This window comes from Chelonia mydas, chromosome 17 (genome assembly GCF_015237465.2).
Source record: "Chelonia mydas isolate rCheMyd1 chromosome 17, rCheMyd1.pri.v2, whole genome shotgun sequence".
Classification (NCBI taxonomy): domain Eukaryota; kingdom Metazoa; phylum Chordata; order Testudines; family Cheloniidae; genus Chelonia; species Chelonia mydas.
In genome coordinates this window covers 6,416,667-6,439,102 of record NC_051257.2, presented here as the reverse complement: position 1 = coordinate 6,439,102, position 22,436 = coordinate 6,416,667, and the positions used below count along the sequence as shown (strand labels likewise).

General features: G+C 37.6%; 1 protein-coding gene across 11 annotated transcripts in view; it reads left to right on the top strand.

The window, feature by feature from the left end:
• Positions 1-22,436, top strand: part of BCAS3 (BCAS3 microtubule associated cell migration factor) — a 494,723-nt gene that overhangs the window by 108,014 nt on the left and 364,273 nt on the right. For all 11 annotated transcript variants that reach the window (XM_037880509.2, XM_043531385.1, XM_037880505.2 and 8 more), the window contains one exon: positions 10,525-10,618. In XM_037880509.2, coding sequence (XP_037736437.1) covers positions 10,525-10,618 — 94 coding nt within the window. The remainder of the gene's footprint in view (positions 1-10,524; positions 10,619-22,436) is intronic.

The window sequence follows — 22,436 nt, the reverse complement described above, 5'->3', positions numbered from 1 at the left end:
AGACTTTAGAATTAAAAATGCATTATGTGTGTTTACATTTCCAAATGAAAAATATAACCATGATTTTTATCAGGTCAAGCAAATTTACAGATGCACATTGTTATGGCTTAGGAAGTGCTATTTGGGACTGAATTTAAGCCAGCATGAATATAGCCTGTAGTGCGCATTTACATGACATTTTGACAACATCAAGTGTGAAGTGTCACTTTCTGTCCCTCTAACACTTGCTCAAAAGTGATGTTGATTTATGCTGACCAGTTGTATGTGGGTATGGTCTGATTACATTTATTAATACATAATGTAGCAGGAAATTTTGACACTGCTCTAGAAATATGGTGAATTGTTTGATATAGTGTAAAATAGTAATAACTGGGAGACCATGGTTAGCTAAGAAAATGGAGAACTTGGGTAGAAAGTCTGTAATTACTCAACTTTTCAAAGCATAAGTTTAAGTGAGTCCTGGTCTGCAATTTAATATTGTTTTTCTGACAGCATAGTTAATTTATAGAATACAATTATACCATGTAAGATTATCTGTTTAAAAAACCCGTATGTCAACCATTTAAAATGGAAACTAATGTTTTAATTGAGTTTCTTTATAAAATAAAGGTGTCATAGGTTTCTTATTGATTTATTCAACTAATAGTTTATTTTTCAAGGGCCTGATCGTGGAAACTCTACTCATGCAAGACTCTAACTGGTTTGATTATTTGTGATGGTTCCTCAAATTGAGTTTTTTCCATACTATATTTGTCAACATTTGCTGAATTAAAAACAAAAACAACAACGCCCTGCCCTTATTCCTTCCTATTTCTCCCAACCCCCAAAGGGCCCACACTAAAGTTTAGGATGTACTGTGTGTACAGCTTTGTTATCTTGGTAAGATATTTAAAAATAAAAGGAAAAAGTCAAGTTATGTATGTTTCCTAACTGATGATAAAATAAAATATTTTCCTTTCCAGGTTTATAAAATGCTGTCTGATACTTTAATGTTTCCAAGAATTAATTTAAAGATAATCAAATCCATACAGTGTTGCCAGTGATTTGATATAGAAGCCCCTTCTCTCCTAAAAACAAAATAATACAAAACCAGCAGAAAATAGAAAATAACACTATTTTATTTGATTTTACAAGATTCTGTTAGTAAAATCAAAAAGAAAAGGATTACTTGTGGCACCTCAGAGACTAACCAATTTATTTGAGCATAAGTTTTCGTGAGCTACAGCTCACTGCATCCGATGAAGTGAGCTGTAGCTCACGAAAGCTTATGCTCAGATAAATTGGTTAGTCTCTAAGATGCCGCAAGTACTCCTTTTCTTTTTGAGAATACAGACTAACACGGCTGTTACTCTGAAACCTGTTAGTAAAATAAGGCTGCTGGCCTTTGGGGTTCATTTTTGTTTCCTGGAAAATTTTCTGTTGCCTTTTCTTAGAAAGCCAGAAAAAAAGAAAAATTCTACTTCATAAATTTCTCATGAAGCCTTGTTTAATGCAGTCATTATTTCTGATGTTCTTGTCTGTGCATTAACTATTCTACATTAGAAATAAAATGATTTATCTTAGGTTTTTAAGTCTTGTTGTTGGTTTAGAGGTTTTTATGAACTTGTCCTCTGACCTTACCAGTAGTAGGGAGTAATCAAACCTAAAGGACACTGTGGAAAAGTAGTTGTAAAAATGGTAACAGTTGTCTTGCCCAAGTAACACTACAATATCATAAATAAGCCATTATTGGTCGTGAAACAATTGTGTTTTTTGTCTTAAACCCTGAAGTATCAGGTTTTGAGGTAGACACTATTCTTAGATCATTTGAATCCAGAAATAACTTTCTGGTGTTTGTATTTTTGTCACCTGGGATATGTAAACAGTACTGGGGTTGATAATTTATTTTCAGTGTGGAGCTGGGTCTCAGAATTTTCTGCATGGGTTTTTCTAATACGGGGAAAAAACCTCCCCCTCCCTCCCCCTCCCCCGCACAGAAGGCCTTTTTATAACTTCAGGGAAAGGTCTAGGGCTATCAATGAAGAAGCTTGATCAACAAAAATCTGGGAGATAGTTTTAATTTTTTATGTGGCCTAGAAAATGTTGGTTGTTGTACAACACTGCCTCTGTAGGGCACTTTCCTGTGTAAGGTGTGTGACCTGCAGTTGTGTCCCTTCTGAGTCATTGCCAGATGCTACCCTCCTTCTCTGTTTCCCCCATCATTGAATTGAATCAGCAGATTTTGTGCACGATCCTGGCTTGAACATGGCAGATTCCAGTTCTCCTGGCTGCATGAATTAACTAGTTCTAGTGCAGGGGAGAGGGAATAAGAGTCAGTTGGTAGGAGGCTGGGAATGCTCCTGCTCTCTCACACTGATGGGATCAGGTACATCCGCAGGAGGTGACCGGTTACTGTTTAGATGATGTAGGATCCATCTGCACTACCTCCACAGAATGGGTAGTTTTCATAGCATAATTGATTCAGGCTCCAGTTTAGCAAGTCACTTAAGCAAATGCCTGACTTTAAGTGTATGAGTAATCTCACTGAAGTAAATAGGACTGCTCACATGCTTAAAGGTATTAGAGAGACTAGATGGGTGAGGTAATGTCTTTTATTGGACCAACTACTGTTGGTCAGAGAGATCTGAAGAAGAGCAATGTGTAGCTCAAAGGCTTGTCTCTCTCTCACCAACAAAAGTTGGTGCAATAAAAGATATTACCTCACCCACCTTGTCTCTCTCATACCCTAGGACTGACATGGCTACAACTGCACTGCCTTCTTAAAGGTAGACACATGGTTAATCACCTTGCTCTATTGCTGCCTATATGACTACCTGAGCTGGGTTGATCCTTGCTCATTATATTTAATGTCTGGAAGGAAATTACCCCATCATGGCAAATTGGCTTGTCTATAGTGTGTTTTACCCCACCTTCACACCTGCCCCATTCCTCAAACCTTTGTTGGGTTCACCCAGTTGGGATGGAGAGTGGTTGAGCTGGATGGTTAATGTGGGTTACTAACAGGGTCTAATGTTAGCCCCATGCTCAGTTACAGGTCAAATCCCTTGTGTATTTTTATCTTTGCTTTCAAGGCACCACTCCTGGCAGTGATTAAGCGGGCAGTGATAGGACATAGTATCCAGATCTAGACTCATTCGGAGAAATGAAATGACAAAGTAGGTATGAGGCACCACTGGGTAGAATCCCTGACTCCTTTTAGGTGGAAAGGGAAGGATGAGGATTTGTGGTTTGAGCTGTTACATCTCTGTTGAATTGGGATGGATGTGCTCAATGGTAGCTTGGGTCTTCCTAAATTGCATGGGAACCCACGGATTCCACATAAGTTTGTATTCTGGATTGAGTTAACCCTTTCCAGACACTGAAGCAAAGTCCTTTCATCCAGGGACCTGTGCATTGGGGTGTGTGTCTTAAAGGATAGTCAAAAATAATAGCACCTCTGGAGGCAAGTTTCAGGGACGTGGATGGGAGTCGGGTGCCCAACTTCGAATGGCTTTCAACTGGGCACCTAAGTGCCCTTTGTGAATTTCAAAATCACCTTATTTATCCACGTAGCACTAACCCCACCTCTGACAAAGAACTTGGGGCATTGTATTATATAATGGAATGAAAACAATTACAGAGTAATAAAAATAATGAAATTACCTCTTTAAGAGATAGATATGTAAAAACAAATGAGGGGTCCAGTTTAAAAAGTGGAATAAAAAGCATAGCGAAGGAAGGTAATAAATATATGGCCAGCAGTGGTTCTCCTGCAAACACTTTTGAAAGGGAAAAAAGTAAGTAAAGGATTAAATGAAATAGGTGTCACTGGGGAGCTCGTTCTATACCGTGGGGCCTACAACAGCAGAATGTGTGATTGTTGAGTTTGGATATGACAGTATAAACCCTAACTTGGAGGTGTGTATGTGTGTGATATGCAGATTTATCTGACGAAATTAGGGTTAAGAAGCATGTATTGAACATAGTTAGGCCAGAAGTGTTAGAATTTTAAACGGACATTATTCTCTCTCTTTTTAAAATTCAGTTTACCCTTTTATAGGCAACCAGTGTAATGAATGCAAGATAGCACTCAGTGCATTTTATGAGATATGATATTAACATAATATTGCTTAATTTGAAACATTTATTAACTTTATACAGAAATATACACACATTTGTACACCGAAGAAATCTTTGAATTTAACCACACAGAGATGTAATGTTGTAAATCTCTGGGGAAAATATTTTTGGTAAATCTTATTAATGTAGATATATTAGTGAAATCTCACATGTGGCAGTTGTTTATGTGCTAGTTCCTTCTTTTAAAAACAGTAGTACTCTGAGAGAGTTTTTAACTGTAGTGTCGTTAAAAGAAAAGTGTAGAAATGTTGAATTATTGGATTATTTGGATTATATTTAAAAACTGAATAAAAATAATGATCAAGAACCCCAGGTAACTTTGTGGTCAACCAGAATATGTTACCACGGTCCGTGTGCTTGTTTAAACGTTCTTTTAATGAAGTGTTACCAAACTTTTCAGTTAACTGCAGTGGCTATTTATTTGGATCTGTTAATTAGTTTAAATGGATAAAAACGAACCTATACAGATGTCCTCTTTTTTTCTCTAATTGGAAATAAATACAGAAACCTTTAGTGGTTTGAGTTTTATAGAAAAATTATTTTCTTTTGACCTTTGATTCTTTATTCTTAATTAATTCATCAACTAGGCCACCCACATTTAGTCTGAAATAATGACCTTTTTCAAAAGCCGGCAGTTTTGTGCCTGAATATAAATCTGTTAAACATCTAAGATTTAGTTGATTCTTAATGTTTTTGATAGAGTGATGTGATTAATGATATATCACTGGGTTACTCATTGATCATTCAAAACACATGAAAATATTTGAGGAAATTTTTTTAATGTTAACTTTGAAAAATTATAAGGTATATAACATGTTTGTCTTTTTATGTTTTAAAATGTGATTGGTGTTTTTTTCCTGTTCCCTGTTAACTTTTTATTGCATTAAAGAGGAATTCTTTACACACACACACACACACACACACACACACAAAAAAAAAAAATAGCAGACTGCTGCAGTTCCATAAGTTCATTTCCATTTGGTAAGGAGCTGATAACAATTGAACCAAATAAAGATGCTTATCAAGTATCAAGAATCATTTATGGTAAAACAAAAGGCTTAAAGAATAAAGGGTATTCAACAGTAAAACTTTAACGGCATACGCAATTCCATTGGTTATTAATCCCAGTACTTTTACTTACGACAAAGTACAATTTTCACAAAAGTTAATTCAATATTCTAACACTCATAATATACTTCACTTTTTATATCTACATGGATTACAGATATATATAGATATATATGATAATGTAAATAAAAATAAAATATAGCAACAGGATTCCCTCAGAGCATAATACTGTCTGCCTTACTTTTATTAAAGGGGATCTGCTTTTTGTCAAGAAGACATTTTTGTCTCAGATAAACGGTTCAGGCTGAGCGCAAGGCTGTTTTGAGTTTATGCTGGATTCTATTAAAAGGAGAGCAGTAGTTAATGCCACAGATTTATCACTTTTAGCCCTTTTCCACTGATGTTTGACCTTAGCTATAATGGTTTTGGGGTTTTTTTGCACATACATCTTAGGACCTGAAGCTGACAATGCACTGACTTTAGCTATTTAAATCCACTGAGACTTTAATGAAGATATTTTTGTATGTGCAATAGTTATAGAATATTTTATTCTTCATATTTCTGTTGCTAAATTGATTAGTTTGATCCCATCATCATAAAAATCATTCTTTCTTAATTGTATTAAGAATAAGACCAACTTGATTCAATTTGTGTCCATTTTTATTTGTGTTACTTTCATATTTTGTTTAAAAGCATGTCTCCACTGAGGTAAGACGTGTAATTTGCCTTTAAAGATTAAAATAATTGAAGTCACAATTGTCAATGGCTTCTGTTCAACAACATGGAATATACTAAAAATGAAGTAAAACACAAATTAGGAATAAAAGGCTTTAGTTTAAACTATCTCTCTTGCCTTCAAAGCAAACATTGTATTCTAATAACAAGTGTAATGATTCCTGTTGGTTTTTTGTCTGTTTTTCTGTTTAAAGAAGATAATGAGTACTTTATTAGTCTTTTATTGCTTAGTGTTTTGTTGAACTTCAATGTAGTCAGCTTGATAGAGCTACAGCAGTGACTCATCATGTTCAATTAAGCACTGGGTAGAGCTGCTTCTTTTGAAAATCTCATTGCAGCTATCTGGCTGAGGTGCTGGCTGGGCATCTCAGATAAGATGAGTGGTGATTTTCAGGGTCTCGACAGAAAAGGCCTAATGTTATTTTTGTGGAATTCTTAATTTCTGATGACAGGGAAATATGTAAGGAAGATATTTGAGTAACCTTGTGATACTGAGTTACCAGGCATTTGTGAGGACAGTGGCCGGATTTATGAGCCTATTACTAAAAGTGACTTTGTCATGGTCTTTTAATCTTAGCACCAAAAGGAGTGTGTTTAAATCACTGCCATGGAGTTTGAAAAAGTTCCAGCATGAAAATACGGGGTTGGGGGCTTCCCCATTCTGGCAGCAGCTGAAGACATCCTTACGCAATTTGTGCCATCCTTTCCCAAGAAAGGATTCTCACTTCCGCCCTTCTTAGTTGCACACAGTCTGAACTGGTGGAAAGGGACGGCTTTACAACGTCAATGTTGATTTAACGTACCTCCCAATCACCATGGATAATTCTCAACCCATTCCAGCCCCTCCAGTACCCTTGGCAGAAAATTTCTTTCATTTCAGCATCAGCGTAAAGTGTCCCCATCCCATCTTCTGTGAAGTCTATCTCGAAGAATCCCCTGTGGTCTGAATACCTTCGTCATTGCCTCAGTGCTGCAGCTTTCAGCCTTGTTCTGGAAATGAAAATGGTGCCTCTTGTTCTGTTACAGGGGTATAGTTAAAGACACCTTTATATTAGTATTCTTGCGTTCACACTAGGGGCAATAGATCAATAAAAAATTGCATCTAACTGAAAAAGTTACATGGGGTACAAAATCTGTAGGAAGACTAGGCCTTCATATTTTCCCTTGCTTTGAAAGGACCACAGCCTAGAGTTCATTGCTGGGCTCTTCTCTGGCTGACAAGATTGATCATCGGGTCAGCCAGGGAGAACCCTCTGCCTCTTCCCTCCATTGTAGTGTAGAGATGGTAGAGATGATACTGAGATGGGAAAAAGGCCTCTCCCTAGCTTACCACAGCAACTGACCAATCAGACATGCAAGAAGGGGAAAAACAGTAAAAGTTTCAGGTACACCCAGAAGACTTTTAAATACAAGTAAGTGATGAACAAAACACTGTCCATTTCAGGTCCTTACTAACCTCCCTCCTGGATTCCAGTGTAATTTCCTTTGTTATGTTGACTTTAAAAACATGAGGGATGTGTCTTTAACTTCATGTTTCCCCACATTGGCAGGTATGTGAGGTCGCTAACCCCATTTTCTTAGCGGCTGCCATGGTAGGGAGTGAAAAGTATTCGATGGAAAGACAGTGTGGGGCTGAGAGCCATGAGAATTGGAGGATCTCTTGTAGGAGCTCTCCACCTCCTGTTAATTTCTGTATTTTTGAGTCACAAAGATTTGAGTTCTTACTCTCTTTAGCTAAACATGAGACACTGACATTGCCATTTGAATAAGACAGCTTTCCAAAGAGTCAGACTCTCTAGCATTTTGGGGTTTGCACGGTCTTCAAGGCCTGTTATGTGTTTCTGAATGTAGAAAGGAGACAATAGAAATCAATTTGTTCTTATTCCTTTAAAAAAATCACAAACAGTGGCATAGTAAATCCAAGTGAAAAGATTAAAAGGTAGTTCATTTGTTATGTTTGTAAGTCAGCTTTGTATGAAGAACCGGAGATTATTAGAAAACTGATATTAAATCACTCACAAATTACCACCTTCCAGGAAGGGCATTTTAAGTAGCTGAAAAACAGTTTTAAAATTTGAACACCATTCGCTTAACCTATGAATGATAAATTTTTGGCTTTATGCTGTACTCAGATATGCCTAAAGCATTTCACAATGCCTAAAGATCCTGTTGGAATCCCTATTTGTCATGATACTTTTAGACTAAAAGTGTTTGCGTTTTCCTAACAGCCAGACTGTTCTTTGACCATTGTACAGAGATTTTTGTTTTAGAGATAATCATCTCGGTGCAACTTTCATTGCTTTAAAAGGAACCCACACTGAATTAATCATGTTTGCTGTCTGTATAAAAATTTGCACATGCAACAGATCAGATAATGTACATTAACTTGTTTTAACTGTGCTTTAGATGAATACTGATATCTACAAATTTCAGGTTAACAAAAACTTGGTGTAACATGACTGGATTTAAAAATCTGCTGTTTTGTGTGTGATACTAGCTTAGGGTGCAACTGCTATCTTTAATTATGATGAGGAGGCCTAGGGTAAGACTACATAAAAGTGGAAGCTGTGAAAAGATGATATATAGGAGTTATTCAGTGCAGCTTATATAGGCTGCGAAAAGGAATGCTGTTTCTTTGAAATGCTCTTAGGAAGATCTCCAGACCCTTTTCTTAGTGGTTCTGGAATCAGTACGGAATGCTGACAACGGAAAGCAAAACCATAATTGTCTGTATATGACAGTGCCAAGTAGTTTGAACGTTTAAAATAAGTCGGGCGCAGGCCTCCTCATCTCTATTACATGACTTCTTTAAACATTTTAAGATGATTTCTCATTTTATCCAATGACTGTTAAGAAAAGGAAGTTTTAAATGCCCTCAAAAGTATTTTGGAATACAACAGACAAATTATTAGAATCTTGGAAGAAATAATTTTACACTACCTTATTAAGAAAACTGGAACCTTGCTTATTTAGTGTAGATGCCATTCACTTAATATGGGTTACATTGTTAATAAATTGTCAAATGTTTTTCATTAATAATCTTCTGGGATTATTTTGCCTTGTTTTGAGTTTTCCATATTTAACTAGAATCATAGAAACGTAGGCCAGGAAGTGATATTTAGAGGTCATCTGGTCCAGCCCCCTGGACTGAGGCAGGACCGTTCCTGGTAGGGGTTGATCTAACCTGTTCTTAAAAACCTCCAGTGAAGGGGATTCCACAGTCTCTCTTGGAAACCTATTCAGTGCTTAACGATTGTCAATAACTAAGTTTATAAGGGAGTTGTTTCAATATACACACTCAACCTTCCTCTTCTGCGTGCTAGGGTGTCTGGACCACATTACTTCCTTGTCATTCAAACCACAATGCTTATAGATGGGGACAACAGAACATTGAAAACCAAGGATCATGGGCCAAAGTAGATATTTTCTACTCTGTACTTTGATATTTTAAACAGGTTTCAGGTAAACAAGATTATAATAAAACAATGGGAACATACTGTAGTGAAGTGTCCTGCACTACCAGGAAGATGGATTAGATGACCTAACAGACGTGTTCAATCTTTATTTTTTCCCTTTGTATAAGCAGTCTTTTTTCCTACTTGCAGACAGTTCTGCTACATATACTTTAAATATTACAAAGGAAAAGGTTTTCCTGTGTCATGATTAAGTGACACCTTCCGCTTTTTAGGTTGCATTTGTGCTACCTGTTCTTTTTCTGTCATTTTTTGTTTCGTCTTGCTAGAAAAATTATTTCTTGTTTACACTTATGGAATTATGTATGCTTTTTGGCTGACATTGTCCCTCATCAATCCCTCTTGGACTAGCTCAAACAAATTGGCTTTGTGCAGGACAAAGTCCACCTACCAACCTGAAGAAAAGTGAGATAATTCCACAGCTTCTGTACAGCTTCTTCTTGAGTCCCTGAGATGGAACAGGAGATTCTATTCTGAAGTAAAAAGAACGAGGAGTAGTTGTGGCACCTTAGAGACTAACAAATGTATTCTGAAGTAGAAAGTTGACCCCACTGGATCCTCCTAATCATAGACCTGCTGGCAACAACCCTGCCTCAACCTGCAGCAATCTAGACATGGAGCCTAGCTTCATAATACCCAGGGTACAGAGTCCTGCACAAACCTGCGCTGTACCCACCAACACTTCATGCAGCACAGCAGCAGTAGGATTAGTTCTATCTGTAAGCGATAAGTAAAAGGGACTCCCCGGGACTCCCGTAGTATGTCCAGTTTTTTGTAGTCTGCAGTATGGGAGCTGTATGCTTTAAAAATCACTCCATGTCATCTACAAAATAGTGCAGAAAATTGTGCAATTGTCTGGATGTTTCCTATAGTTTTTACACACATTAATATTTCTAATTCCTGCTAGTATGTATCTTTTGTAAAATGGATATTCAAGTGTTAGTAATCCCGGCATGAATTTCCACTGCTTATGAAGAGGCCTGTTGGATTTCTACTCTTCAGGCAGTCATTAACAGAATCTTCAAAATTCTGCAGAGAAGTGCAGAAATGAGTGGGTGTTGAATGACTGTGCAACTTTGTACCATACAGCAACACCTAACCTTTCTTTGTCTCCATTAATGTTATGCAGGTGATTGTTAGCGAGGATTCTGACAGCAACGGTATTGTGGCCCACTTCCCTGCCCATGAAAAGCCTATATGCTGCATGGCTTTTAACCCCAGTGGTAAGTTCCTTTACCATCGTTAATTTTGTATCATATTGTATGTGAAGAGTAAAAAATGTGGTTCATGTGTGTTATGTTTCTTTCAGGGAATTAAAAATTACATCAGTCTTTTAGTAGTCCAGTGTGGTACATGCACATGATGACTTTAGTAAACGTTGGCATCTGAACTCTTTTAGTTGACTGTTGAAAATCAGTTGACAGAGACTGCCGTTAATGTGTCTTTTCTGGCACTTTCAGCCTCAAACAGTTATAATGCAGGAAGGAACAATATGACTAATATCTGTAGTAATAGATATAGCTGAAATACTAAGGGAAGTTAATTAATTATGTTTCCTAATACACTTTCGTTCCAGAAGTTAGGGACCATAGCTTTCCTAAAATATTTCTTCATCCTAGATTTGAGAATAAAATGGGTAATTTCAATTACACAAATATTTTTAAGGTAACTTGTGGTGACAAAAGATGTTTTGTTGACATGTAACTCAAGATTCTGCCCTTCCCTTTCTTTGGAGTGCTGTGAGCTGTGATCTGAAAATATTTTAAAAACCTCAAAGAAAGCACCTTTTCCCCTCCTTCCTCTTTGCAGATGAAGAATGGTTGTGGGCAGGTGAGATGCATCCTGTTAGTGAATCTTGTCCAGTTGACAAGTAATATGTTTATTAGTCTTCTTAAGACAGAGAAATAACTTTTTGATTGACTGCACAGTGGTCAGTAAAAGGGCTAGGGAATCAGCATCTTCCGCTTGCCTAAATTAATGAGTTCTAAAACGTCGTAAATGCCCTGAAGATCTTGGGGATGAAGTCACATTTCAAAGAACTAAAACTGAATGTATGTCATGTATATCTTCACTTGTGGTGACCAGTCAGACTGATTTTGACATCCCATCTGTTATGTCAAAACTCCTTAATAGTAGTGTGCGGTTCAAAGCATCCTTACTATTAGTGCTTTTGACATAAAAAGCTGTATTATCATCTCGTTGTTTGGGGATTTTACATGTAACTCTCTGTGCATTAAGGTGAGAATGTACTCTGTAAATTCTAGAATGGTGATATTTCGGTACTGTTCTCAGTCTTGCGTGTTTGGTACAAAAAATAATACTTAGAGTATAGGTGGTGCTGACAAATTGAAATAGTTCTTTGGAATGCAATAACCATTCATTAAATACCCTTTAAAAAGGGAAATGGTGTAAATTAGAGAAAAGGAAAATATTTATTTAACAACAGATTTTGTATTACTTTTATAGATGGAGATATGAATTTGCGTATATATTAGAATGTCTCAGCTTTTTTTCTCTTTGTTTGATCATGCACTGAAATTATTATCTTTTGTCTATGATACAACATCCTGTTTCCATGGATCTCCTAGTTGAACAAGACACTTTTTGTGGGGAAAACATCATTTTCTAAACACAAGTATTTTCCGTCCACACTGGAAGAAAGACGTGAGGCTGTGGTGTGGTTTAATTAGGCTGCAAATTCATTCATTTATAATATTTGGGAGTACCCAGCAACAGATCGTACAGAGGTGTGAAGAAGAGGTTGGCTCCCTGCTGATCTGGATGTAGAAGCCCCAAACCCCCTTCTTCAGCTCCCTTAAAGGGAGCTACGAAAAGGAGGAGGTGTTGGCTTCTCGCTGATGAGACTTAGGAGCCCCCCTTATTCAGCTCCCGTAAGGGATGTTTTCCTTAAAATTCTTTTCCATTCCATATTATCTGATAATCGTATCCCTTCCAGACAGAGTACCTGCACTGGGCATCTGCCACAAGGAGGTGCCAGCAAAATCCTTGGCTACCTTCCTCCCACCCATGATGGGTTCCATGATAGCCACAGATTCCTTCCTCTTTTTTTTTTTTTTTTTTTTTAAACCCAGGGTGAACTATATCTGCATCTGGTTTCTGTTTCCAGGCTGCCAAAGAGTGCACAAGCTGGACAAAGACCCACTCACATTAAGGTTGCGGTGGGCACATTGTTGACTGTTTGCTGTGTGTCATGAAACTCTTGTGGAAGTGGATGACCCACGGCAAGGTATTAAATCATGCTGCTCGGCCTGCGTTTTTCCAGTGAAGTTCAGAAAAGATTGAAAATTATTACTTCAGCTCCATACACAGTGAAATTACCACTTAAACCAGTAAGCTGGATTCTCTATTTAATATCCAGATTGGGTTATATTTGATGTCAGCACTGTAAATGACGTCATTTTAACCCATTACATAAGTGGCATGTTGCCATTCAGACTGGTATTTTTGCAAAGCATAATGAAAACAAGAAGTGGCTTTTGCTACCAGGTTCTTCTACTGGCTATTATATAACTATATAATCCATTAATTACCCCGATATTATATTCTGAAACATCATACCAATATCTAATGGCTAAATTTCACTAACCAGTGGAATTGATGGACACTGAACCTTTTTACGTTTAGATTTGTGGCTAATCAAATAGCAATTTATATTCATTGTTTCTTTGTAGCAATACACTCATGAAAATATTTTGCAGGTATTCAGTTTTCAAAAGTAATTTAAGCATTGTGAATCACAGGTCCAGAATTATTGTAGAGCTCTTCAGAGTACCTGATAAATAAATGTAATAATGCACCAAAAGTCAAAACATACAGGAAGATTGATAAGTTACATTAACACAGTTTCTGTGCAACAAAAGCTGATCGAGTTAAGCAGCATAGCCCCCTTAAGCAATCATTAAACGAACCAGATTGTCAATAGAATGTATTTGTGATATGACAAAGATATTCACTTGAAATATTTCTAATGCGCTCCTTTGTACTGAACATAGGACTAGCTTGTGATGATTTAATCAAAAGTGATAGAACAACATTACAACACTTAGAAATGTCACACTGTAAAAATAGCTGTTAGATGGGGATAGCGTTAAGTTTCGCTTCACTATAGAACAAAGATTACAAAAAGGCCCTACAAAGAGGAGGAGAAGAGGGAAGTACTGATGTCAGCGTGATATTTGGCCTAATAACTTTGTTTTTTATTTAAAAAGAAAAAAATGTACTGCACCTTTAGCTCCCTAGCCGTGTTAAATCTCATTATGGGCCTGATCCAAAGTCTATTGAAAACAATGGCGGACTCCCTAGAGCGCACTGGGTTTTGGATCAGGCCCCATAACCTTGTCTGTTGCTGACTGGCCTTTGCCAATGTGATATTTTTTTAAGACTGAGGCAAATCTATTCTGCCTTTCTTTTTTTTTTGCATTAAGACATGCTGAAAAAATACATCTTTTCCCATTTGTACAAATTGCCATGCTTTCTTCAGGCAGGTAACTCAAAAACAGCTGACCTTTGAAACGGAAAACTTGGCATATAATTAGTGTTTATTTTGGACTAGATCCATGACCAAGTTTGAAAAAAGTAATTGCTTGGATAATAAAATAATAAGCAATTGAATCAGCACTTCTCAGTATGCTGAGTGGGCGGCTTAGATTTTTAACAGAATCTGAAATATCCCAGTACACATCTCCCTGGAGCATCCTGGCAGTAACAGGCTGCTGCTGGAGCAGTTGGTACTGTGAATGTCTTATTCTAAAACAGGCAGCTAATCCTGATTAAAAACTGCCTTAATAACAGGGACTGATAAAAATCGTGGGAACACAAATTGCAAAGTCTGACAATGTACGGTGTCTTCACAATTTTTTGCCTAATTCAGAAAATGCTATGCTTTTATTTAACAAAAAATTAAATTGCATATAGTTCTCTGTGTGTGTGTGTGTGTGTGTGTGTTTGCCTTACAACTGGAAACTCCATGACCCTGGGGTTTGACCAACAGAACCCTTAGATTTGCTGGAATTTGACAAAATCCAGGGCCATTTATAGACTGTCCTTGCCTTTCTGCTTTACATTTTTTGAGATAAATAGATTAATTTTGAAGTATGGAAGCAGTTCAGTAAAAGTAAAAAGAATGGATATCTCCTACCTGTCTAATGGTGATTTCATCTTTGGGAATAATCAGTAAAGGGCATCAAGACAGATATACACCAAATACTGAATTAAAATGAACTTATCATTATAGTTATTTTCCCCTGAAAGAACATTGTGTTATAATGCAAACAAAGAAGATTTAAGCCCATTTTACAGGTTTTCTTTGCCATTTGTGATAGCCAGCAGACAGATTTCTTATACAGTACTCTTGTACTGTTTTTGGATGGGAGTTTAGTTAAACTTACCCCAGGTTTCACATGCAGGTCTCTAGCCATTATGCTGTGGGCTTGTTTGCTAACTGAAAATTATTAACTCTTTGTAGGTAGAATTTGTATGAGTATTTTGCATATCCATTTTATATCGAAAACTGATATAATTTTCATAAATGTTACTAGATTTTACTATCAAAATCACCAGTTTTATTTATATAGTACCAAACATGTTGGTCAGTACTTTTGAGACCGAAATAAAGATAAGCTCCCTGCTTTGAAGAGCTCACATTCTGCTTTTAGACATCTGGTTTTGAATAAATTCAATAAACGTTATAAGTAATAATTCTACATTGCCAAGCGCCATGACCTAGGTGCTGTGTGCAAGTATAAAATACACAGATATGAGTTCAGGGCATAGATTAGGCTGGTACCTAGCAGTATGGCGTATGGGCACCTCCTTCATGCTGCTGTCTTCTTCTCCACAGAATCAAAGCCTCGTTTTGTGTGGGGTGGAGGGGATTTTTTGCAGTAAATAAAATTTCTAGCTGTTCTAGTTGCTGAGATACTCCATTCACAAGGCTAAGGAAGCAGTGATGTCTGCTTGGGCTTGCAGAATGATAAGGTGTGATGTGCCCCACTAATGTCACTGGGTGCTAATTTACTCGGAAGATCTACACAATCCACTGTGAGTGACAGCTCATTTTGGTACCATGATTCAGTGGTCTTGGGAGAGTACTGCCACTTCCCCTGCCCTTTCTGCCCTCACCCAATCAAGGAGACAAGCTCAAGGAGCTTCAGAGGCCAGTAGGGCATCTAAGCCTCCTTGAACAACAGCTAAGCTAAGCTCAAGAAGTTCAGCAGGACTGACAAAGCTCACCAAGGGGAAGCCAAGACCAGTGAGCCATATGGAAATATTCAGTCACCAGTAATGGGTATGTGTGCTGAGACCAGAGAGCTCACGTATGATCGTATTTTGAGAATCTGCACAAGTGCATCTCTTATGGGAAGAGCTTGGAAGAGTATATTTTTTTTCCCGCAGTTCAAGTCTCTGTCTGAATTGAAGACCTCCAACTGCAACTTTTCAACCTGTGACTAAATTTTGTGGTGATGTCAGGTAACAGTCTCCTTTCTTTCAGAGTGGTAGCTGTGTTAGTCTGTATCAGCAAAAAGAACGAGGAGTACTTGTGGCACTTTAGAGACTAGCACATTTATTTGAGCATAAGCTTTCATGGGCTAAAACCCACTTCACTGGATGCATGCAGTGTAAAATACAGTAGGAAGATATATAGATATAGATATATATACACACACAGAGAACATGAGAAAATGGGTGTTGCCATACATACTATAATGAGAGTGATCAATTAAGGTGGGCTATTATCAGCAAAAAAAAAAAAAAAAAAAAAAAAAAAACCTTTTGTAGTGATGATCAGGATGGCCCATTTCCGACAGTTGACAAGAAGGTGAGAGTAACAGTAGTGGGGGAAAATAAGCATGGGGAAATAGTTTTACTTTGTGTACTTGTGCTCCTTAAGAGAGCCTCTCCCTTATGAGGTTTTAGACACTGTATAGTCAATATCACTTATGTCTACATGGTCACATCAGTGTAATCTAGGATGCCTTTACCATCTACCTGTGACTTCTTTTTTGAAGACTATGACAAATTGATGATCAGTCTGTGGTCTCCCATTCTGTGCATAAACAATGGCCCTCGGCCATCAGGTTAGGATCAGAGTCAGCATTAGCTAGATTTCCATATCATGCACAAGTCTCCATCAGTGATTGTACCAATGATTTGGGCCTTTCTTTGCTTAGACTATGAAGACATGAATACTTGTGTGGAAATTTTGGTTGCGCACAGCCAGTAATTTATTTCTCTGTTGTGTTGTGTACACGCAGGATTGCAGTTTAGGCAGCATGCGGGAACTTTCAAATGTAGTTAGGATAAAAATTCTCACAAGTCTTTTTTTACAGCAGGATTTTTCTTCTGTGAATTTCATGCAGTGTGATGACATTGTGCAATAAGTTTTTGTTAGCAGGGATTAAGCTTTAAACTATCTTTTATAATGAAATATTTAAACAGGTACAAACAGTTTACAAAATGTCATGGTTATTACAGTACCATGGAAAAAAATGTTTGCTACATAATGTAAATTGACAAGAGCTCATTAAGTAAACTCTGTATCAAGGCGCCCTGGACTAAATTTTGGGAGGTCACAAACAGAAGGAATACACCATAGGGGGTTATTTAATTTAAGATGTTTACGAAAAAGCCTCCAAGATTTTAATGTGCTGACGATAGTCTGCCAGGGATTGTACTTGTATGCAAGGTTTAAAACTGAGAGGGGGAAAAAAAGGATTATATGTTACCAAATAGAATTGATTGTTCCATGATAATCTGGACTAGACTAAACTAGAGATTGTCTAGACTAGAGACTGTAGGAGCCAGGCAAATGTCCCTCTTATTCATGAAGTTGCATTATTAGATACATTGTTACAATTTACATAGGAAAAAAGTCACCCAATTTAATGTCAGCAATAGCCTAGTAAAGCTAATTCTGTTTGTTCCATCTTTCCAGACAGACATATTAAGAAGTTTTATTTGCCAGTGTCAGAGACAGGATACTGGGGTAGGTGGACCACTAGTCTGATCTGTTATAGCAATTCCTATATCCGACTGTCTGAAAACTTTTTACTCTCCTTCTGATGCCCCTGTCACCCCGCAATATGACTTCAGGTCTAAAGCATTCACTCTGTCACAACTGTTTTCATGTGATTAGACTACTGGCCCAGACCTAAGACCCTTGTGTAAAAGAGAAGTGGCCCATCCCATGTGTAAAAGAGAAGTGGTTTTCAAGTTTAGCAAGCATACAGTAAAAACCAATGTTGAAATTTGGAGGGCAGTTATCTCTGTGTCAGTAATCCGCGTTGAGAAGTTGGTATATAGCTTATATGTTGGCATGCCTCATTCTTTCATCCACCAAATCTGGGAATTGCTCTGACCTGTAAATGGGAAATATGATTGTTATGGATTTTCTAAATCTGTAAAACTTGCATTGTTTTGTCTTACTCAAAATAATAATATTGTCATTTGCACCAAGGAAATTTCTTAAAATAGGTTGCAAATGCAAGTCTTATGGCTTTTTCCTAACTTTATCACCATCTGATTTTTAAACTGCTTCAAACCTTCGATGTTTGGCTAAGTTCCCCCACATCCCCGACCGCCTCTCTGTGCAGCATTTCTGAATGGACTTCTTTCAAGATCGTTTAGGGTCCTAATGCTGTAACTATTTACCCTTTAGTAACCATGCGCATTCTGGCAAGCTATTTTCATAGCTTATATAATAGACCCATTAAGAACAATAATACTTGTTAAAATGTATTGCAATAAGTTTGGGGAAGTCTGTAAAATAATATAAGCAGGCTACTTCACTCTTTACATATACCTAATTATGAAGCATTCTTTGTAAAACAGCAGAGTATGGATCTCAAGATGTGTTTACACATGAATGTTTGCAAAAAAAGTTTGTGCACCTTTTAATGAGATTAAGACTGAAAGATCATAGAAGAATTGTGCAAATGCCATCCATTGCTAGTACATAGTAAAACGAGAAACAACCAGCAAATAGTTCAACATTGCATTGCAGTCCAGAACAGAGAATAATCTCCAGGGAAAAGTTAAAAATACAGTAAAATTCACATGACGGAATAACACTGCAAAATGAACTGGAGAGAAAATACAGCTTGGTTGACTAGCTGGCATGCAATCTGTGCTGTATGGTTTCTATTCATAGAAGTGAAATTAAAGGATGCAGTTAAACACAGTTGTGAAACGTCCAGTCCAACAGCTGCATTTAGTTTGTTTTTCAATTTCTCATTGCCTTTCTTGTTTATTAGCTGTGACTCTGAGGTCGGAATTAAAACAAATATTTTAATGGCAGTATTTATGATGTTGGCAAGGAGCATGATGGCTTAGTACTGTGATCTGGACAAGACTCGATATGGGTGGTGTGAGGTAGTCCCTTCAGGCTTTAAACAGAGTCACGATTGGTGAGACTTTTCAAAGTATAATGCCTGTAAATCACGCAACTGATAAGCATCATGGAATCTGTACTTTTCAGTTCCATTAATGAACTGGGCATGCTTAAAGGAATTTTGAGGGGGCCACAAAGGGAAGATTCCTTATGGATTTTAGCATGTTAAACGCTACAAAATTCCTCGGTTCATTCTGACAGCTTTTAAGTACAAAGGCCTTTTATGAACTATGATAATTAAAACCAACTTGGAAGTAAATTATGCATGTTTATTTAGAATTCAGAAATTGTGCTTTTAAGAGTAATATTAAAGTATTAGACCATCTTATTATTTTAGTACACCTTCAATTTACCACATTTAAAAGCAAATTTTTGCTTGTGCTAAAGCTGTATATTAGTTGGTAAATAAATTGTAATCCACGGCTCGGCAAGTTTTATAAAGCTGTGTGCAATTCAGTTCCTGAGACAAACATAAGAGAAATGTTTTGAAATCCCAATCCAGACAGATATAATTTAAAAATGTATTTTATTTATAATTTAGGTCAGCTAGTGTTTGTGAGAAATTAGCTAATTTTTCTCTCCATTGTAGGTGGATTGAAGCATTTTTAGCAATAATCCTATTACATTTTATAAACAGTCATATTAATTTTTAATTCAAAGGGGGAACCCATATATTTTAATTAAATCTCTTAGTAGTATTTTTTGGGTGGATGAAAACAAGAACCGTGTTTGGAGGTTGAAAATCGTATCAATTAAGTGTTTCTATAGATAATAGTAATATAAGTTGAAGGATGTTCTTTCATTTGTTGCCCACTATTTATACTGTAAATGACACTGGGCTGTTAAATGTGACAGGAAGCAGTTGTATCATCCTTTGTACCTTGAACAGCTGGTCATCTTCTTGTTAAGGTAAATGGTATTAATAGGCCTGGATATAACCAATAAACTTGTCCTCCCCTTCTGTGTATTTATTTTTTGAATGTGAAACTACAGTGTACATAGCAATATCTGGTTTTTGTAGAAAGCACTCCTGACGTGGAACGGAGTTCATTAGAAAATTGTCATTTGGAAAGGGGAAACACATTTCTCGGTAGGAAAATGTTTCTATTCTCTGTTGCACACAGCAGCTGATGAAAACAGATTATGGCTTCTGTTAATCTTTATTGGTACATTTTAGAATCTTAAATTAGGATTTTTAAGAATTTTGAAGCACAAAAATGAATGTTTCCCTGTGGACTAGCTCTGTTTTAGAGTTTGCTTAAAGTGCTGTGGTAGAATACCCAAACCAAAAGCTGTCTTTTAGCGTTCTGGGTTGCAACTTTCTTTAGGAAGGCTAAACTGGACTCCTTGGGTTAATGACAGTTGAGAAATGTTAATCTCTGACCCTTCACATGTCATTTGTAAATGAAGATTTTGATAAAGCCAAGCCTTCTTTAACTAGAAATAAAATATTTTATGGTAATATAATTTAGCAGGCCTCAGTTTTAGTTGGCTGCCTAGACAAAATAAATATTAAACTTTTGTTCACTGAGACTCTTACAAGGCTTTTTTCCTAATGTTAAAGTTTTTAGGTAAAAAATGTATGATCAGGGCCAATAGCTTTGTCTTTTTGTACCCTGGGGAAAATATTTTAAAGTCAATTTAGATATTTCTTTTTCTGAAACCAAAATTTACTTTAGGCCATAATTATTGATCATCACAAGCATTCATCATGCTTTTTAGCAAGTCTTCCCAGGATGTATGCACAATATCCAGGTATAGCCTGTCAGCTACGTTTTAGATGCATAATGGCATCTAGCTCGTGAACAGGATTTTAAAGTAATTTACATTCATTTTGTTGTCCCTACTCTGACTTCATTCCATGAAATTCAAATAATGAATTTTGTATGTTCATTTATCTGGGTGTGCAAGGTTTCCCCCCCACCCCCCACCCTTACAGTAGATGCAATAGGTGCTAGACTCCCCTGGGCTGGCAAAATATGGTCCATTTTACACCACTTGCTCTCCCTTGAGGCTCCCATAGGAGAAGCCCAATTTTAGTTTGTGGTGGAGATTCTTTCGGAGCCCCACTGGTGGAGGCGGTTGCAGGAGTGCACAGAAACACCACAGACCATGGATACACCCTGTCCCATGCAGCACTGCCTATTTTTTAGGTTTACTGGCTCCTCCTTGCGCTTTCTGGCTGTTATGGGCCTGGTGTACGCTGACAGAAGGGGAGGTTGAATCTCGCCATGTAAAAGAGGTGGAAAAGTCATTTGAAGGCTGCTGGTGGAATTAATTTGTAAGTGTGTCCGTGGTGTAAATTCTCTTAGTCAGGGTTGGGGTGGAGTTGAGGGTGGGGCAGGCAGGAAAAGGGTGTAGTTTAGAGAAATTGTGATACAGCTGCTTTTTCTGGCAATTAGACTCACGGAGCGGGATTGTAAATGGGAGTTAGGGTGAATAACTTCAATGTCTAAAGTAAATTCCCCCACCCCATACTGAACTCAGGAGTAGTGCTTTTCCAGGCAGTCGGCAGCGTTGGTCCCGGATTACTGGGACACTTGTCTCTCAACGACCGTCACAGAAACCTGAGAGGTTTTTTTCCGCACTAAAGCAAGCTGGCAACATTCCTGATGACTCTACAGTAAGGGATGCCAGCTATCCACTGTGGCTACCAATGCAGGTGTATTTTGACTTGTGTATTCTGTATGTCTTTTGACTCGTGTATTCTTTTTTGCCAATAAGCGTGGCTAATCTTCCACCACTGCAGAAGCATTGCTGGCTCACCCTGATGGACAAGGCCTTGCTCCTTTGCTATGTGGGCAAATTATATTAATCAGGCATTTTAGCCACCCAAAGCGCTCTAATGCTTTCCCTAATTTGTTTATACACAAATTTGCCCCTTCTAATTTATGCACAAAGGAAACACTTTGTGAGCTAAACGTTTTCTTAATTATTAGAACACTTTTCATGCACAGATCTCAAAGTTCATTTCAAAGGAAGGTATGTATCATTATCCCCACTTTAGTGAGGCCTGTAGAAGTTAGCCTACTTTTTAAAAAGTGTCCACTAATTTTGGGTGCCTCTGTTTTTAGGTGCCTAACTTGATTTTAGAAGGTGCTGAGACATCTACAGCTCTAGTTGTCTTTAGTGGGAACAACTGGTGCTCATCATCTCTGCGATATTTTGCAATCACTGCCTTTGGAGGTTAATAAGAACAAGTTAGACAAACACCTGTCAGGGATGGTCTTAGGTATACTTTGTCCTGGCTCAGCATGAGGGACTGGACTCTTGAGCTCTCTTCCCTTCCATCTCTACATTTCTATGAAAATCATGTCCTGCAGTAGGAATCCCAACGTGGGCATTCAAAATTAATGGATAGTTTTGGAAGCTTAGGCCTCGGTGACTTTCCCAAGGTCACACAGAGACACAGTGACAAAGCTGGGAATAGAACCTCCTCCTAGTCCTGTGTCTTCTTCACTAGCCGTGGTAGTTTGCACACCAGAAACAGAATTGGCCACATCCCCTTTTGTGATGTCTGTTCTCCTGTGGTGCACAGATGGAGCATTCCCTGCACTCCAGAGAGGACAGAGATTGCAGTTCTACCTGGCTGCTGCCCAGGAAAGAAGGATGGGGAGCTCCTTATTCCTTCC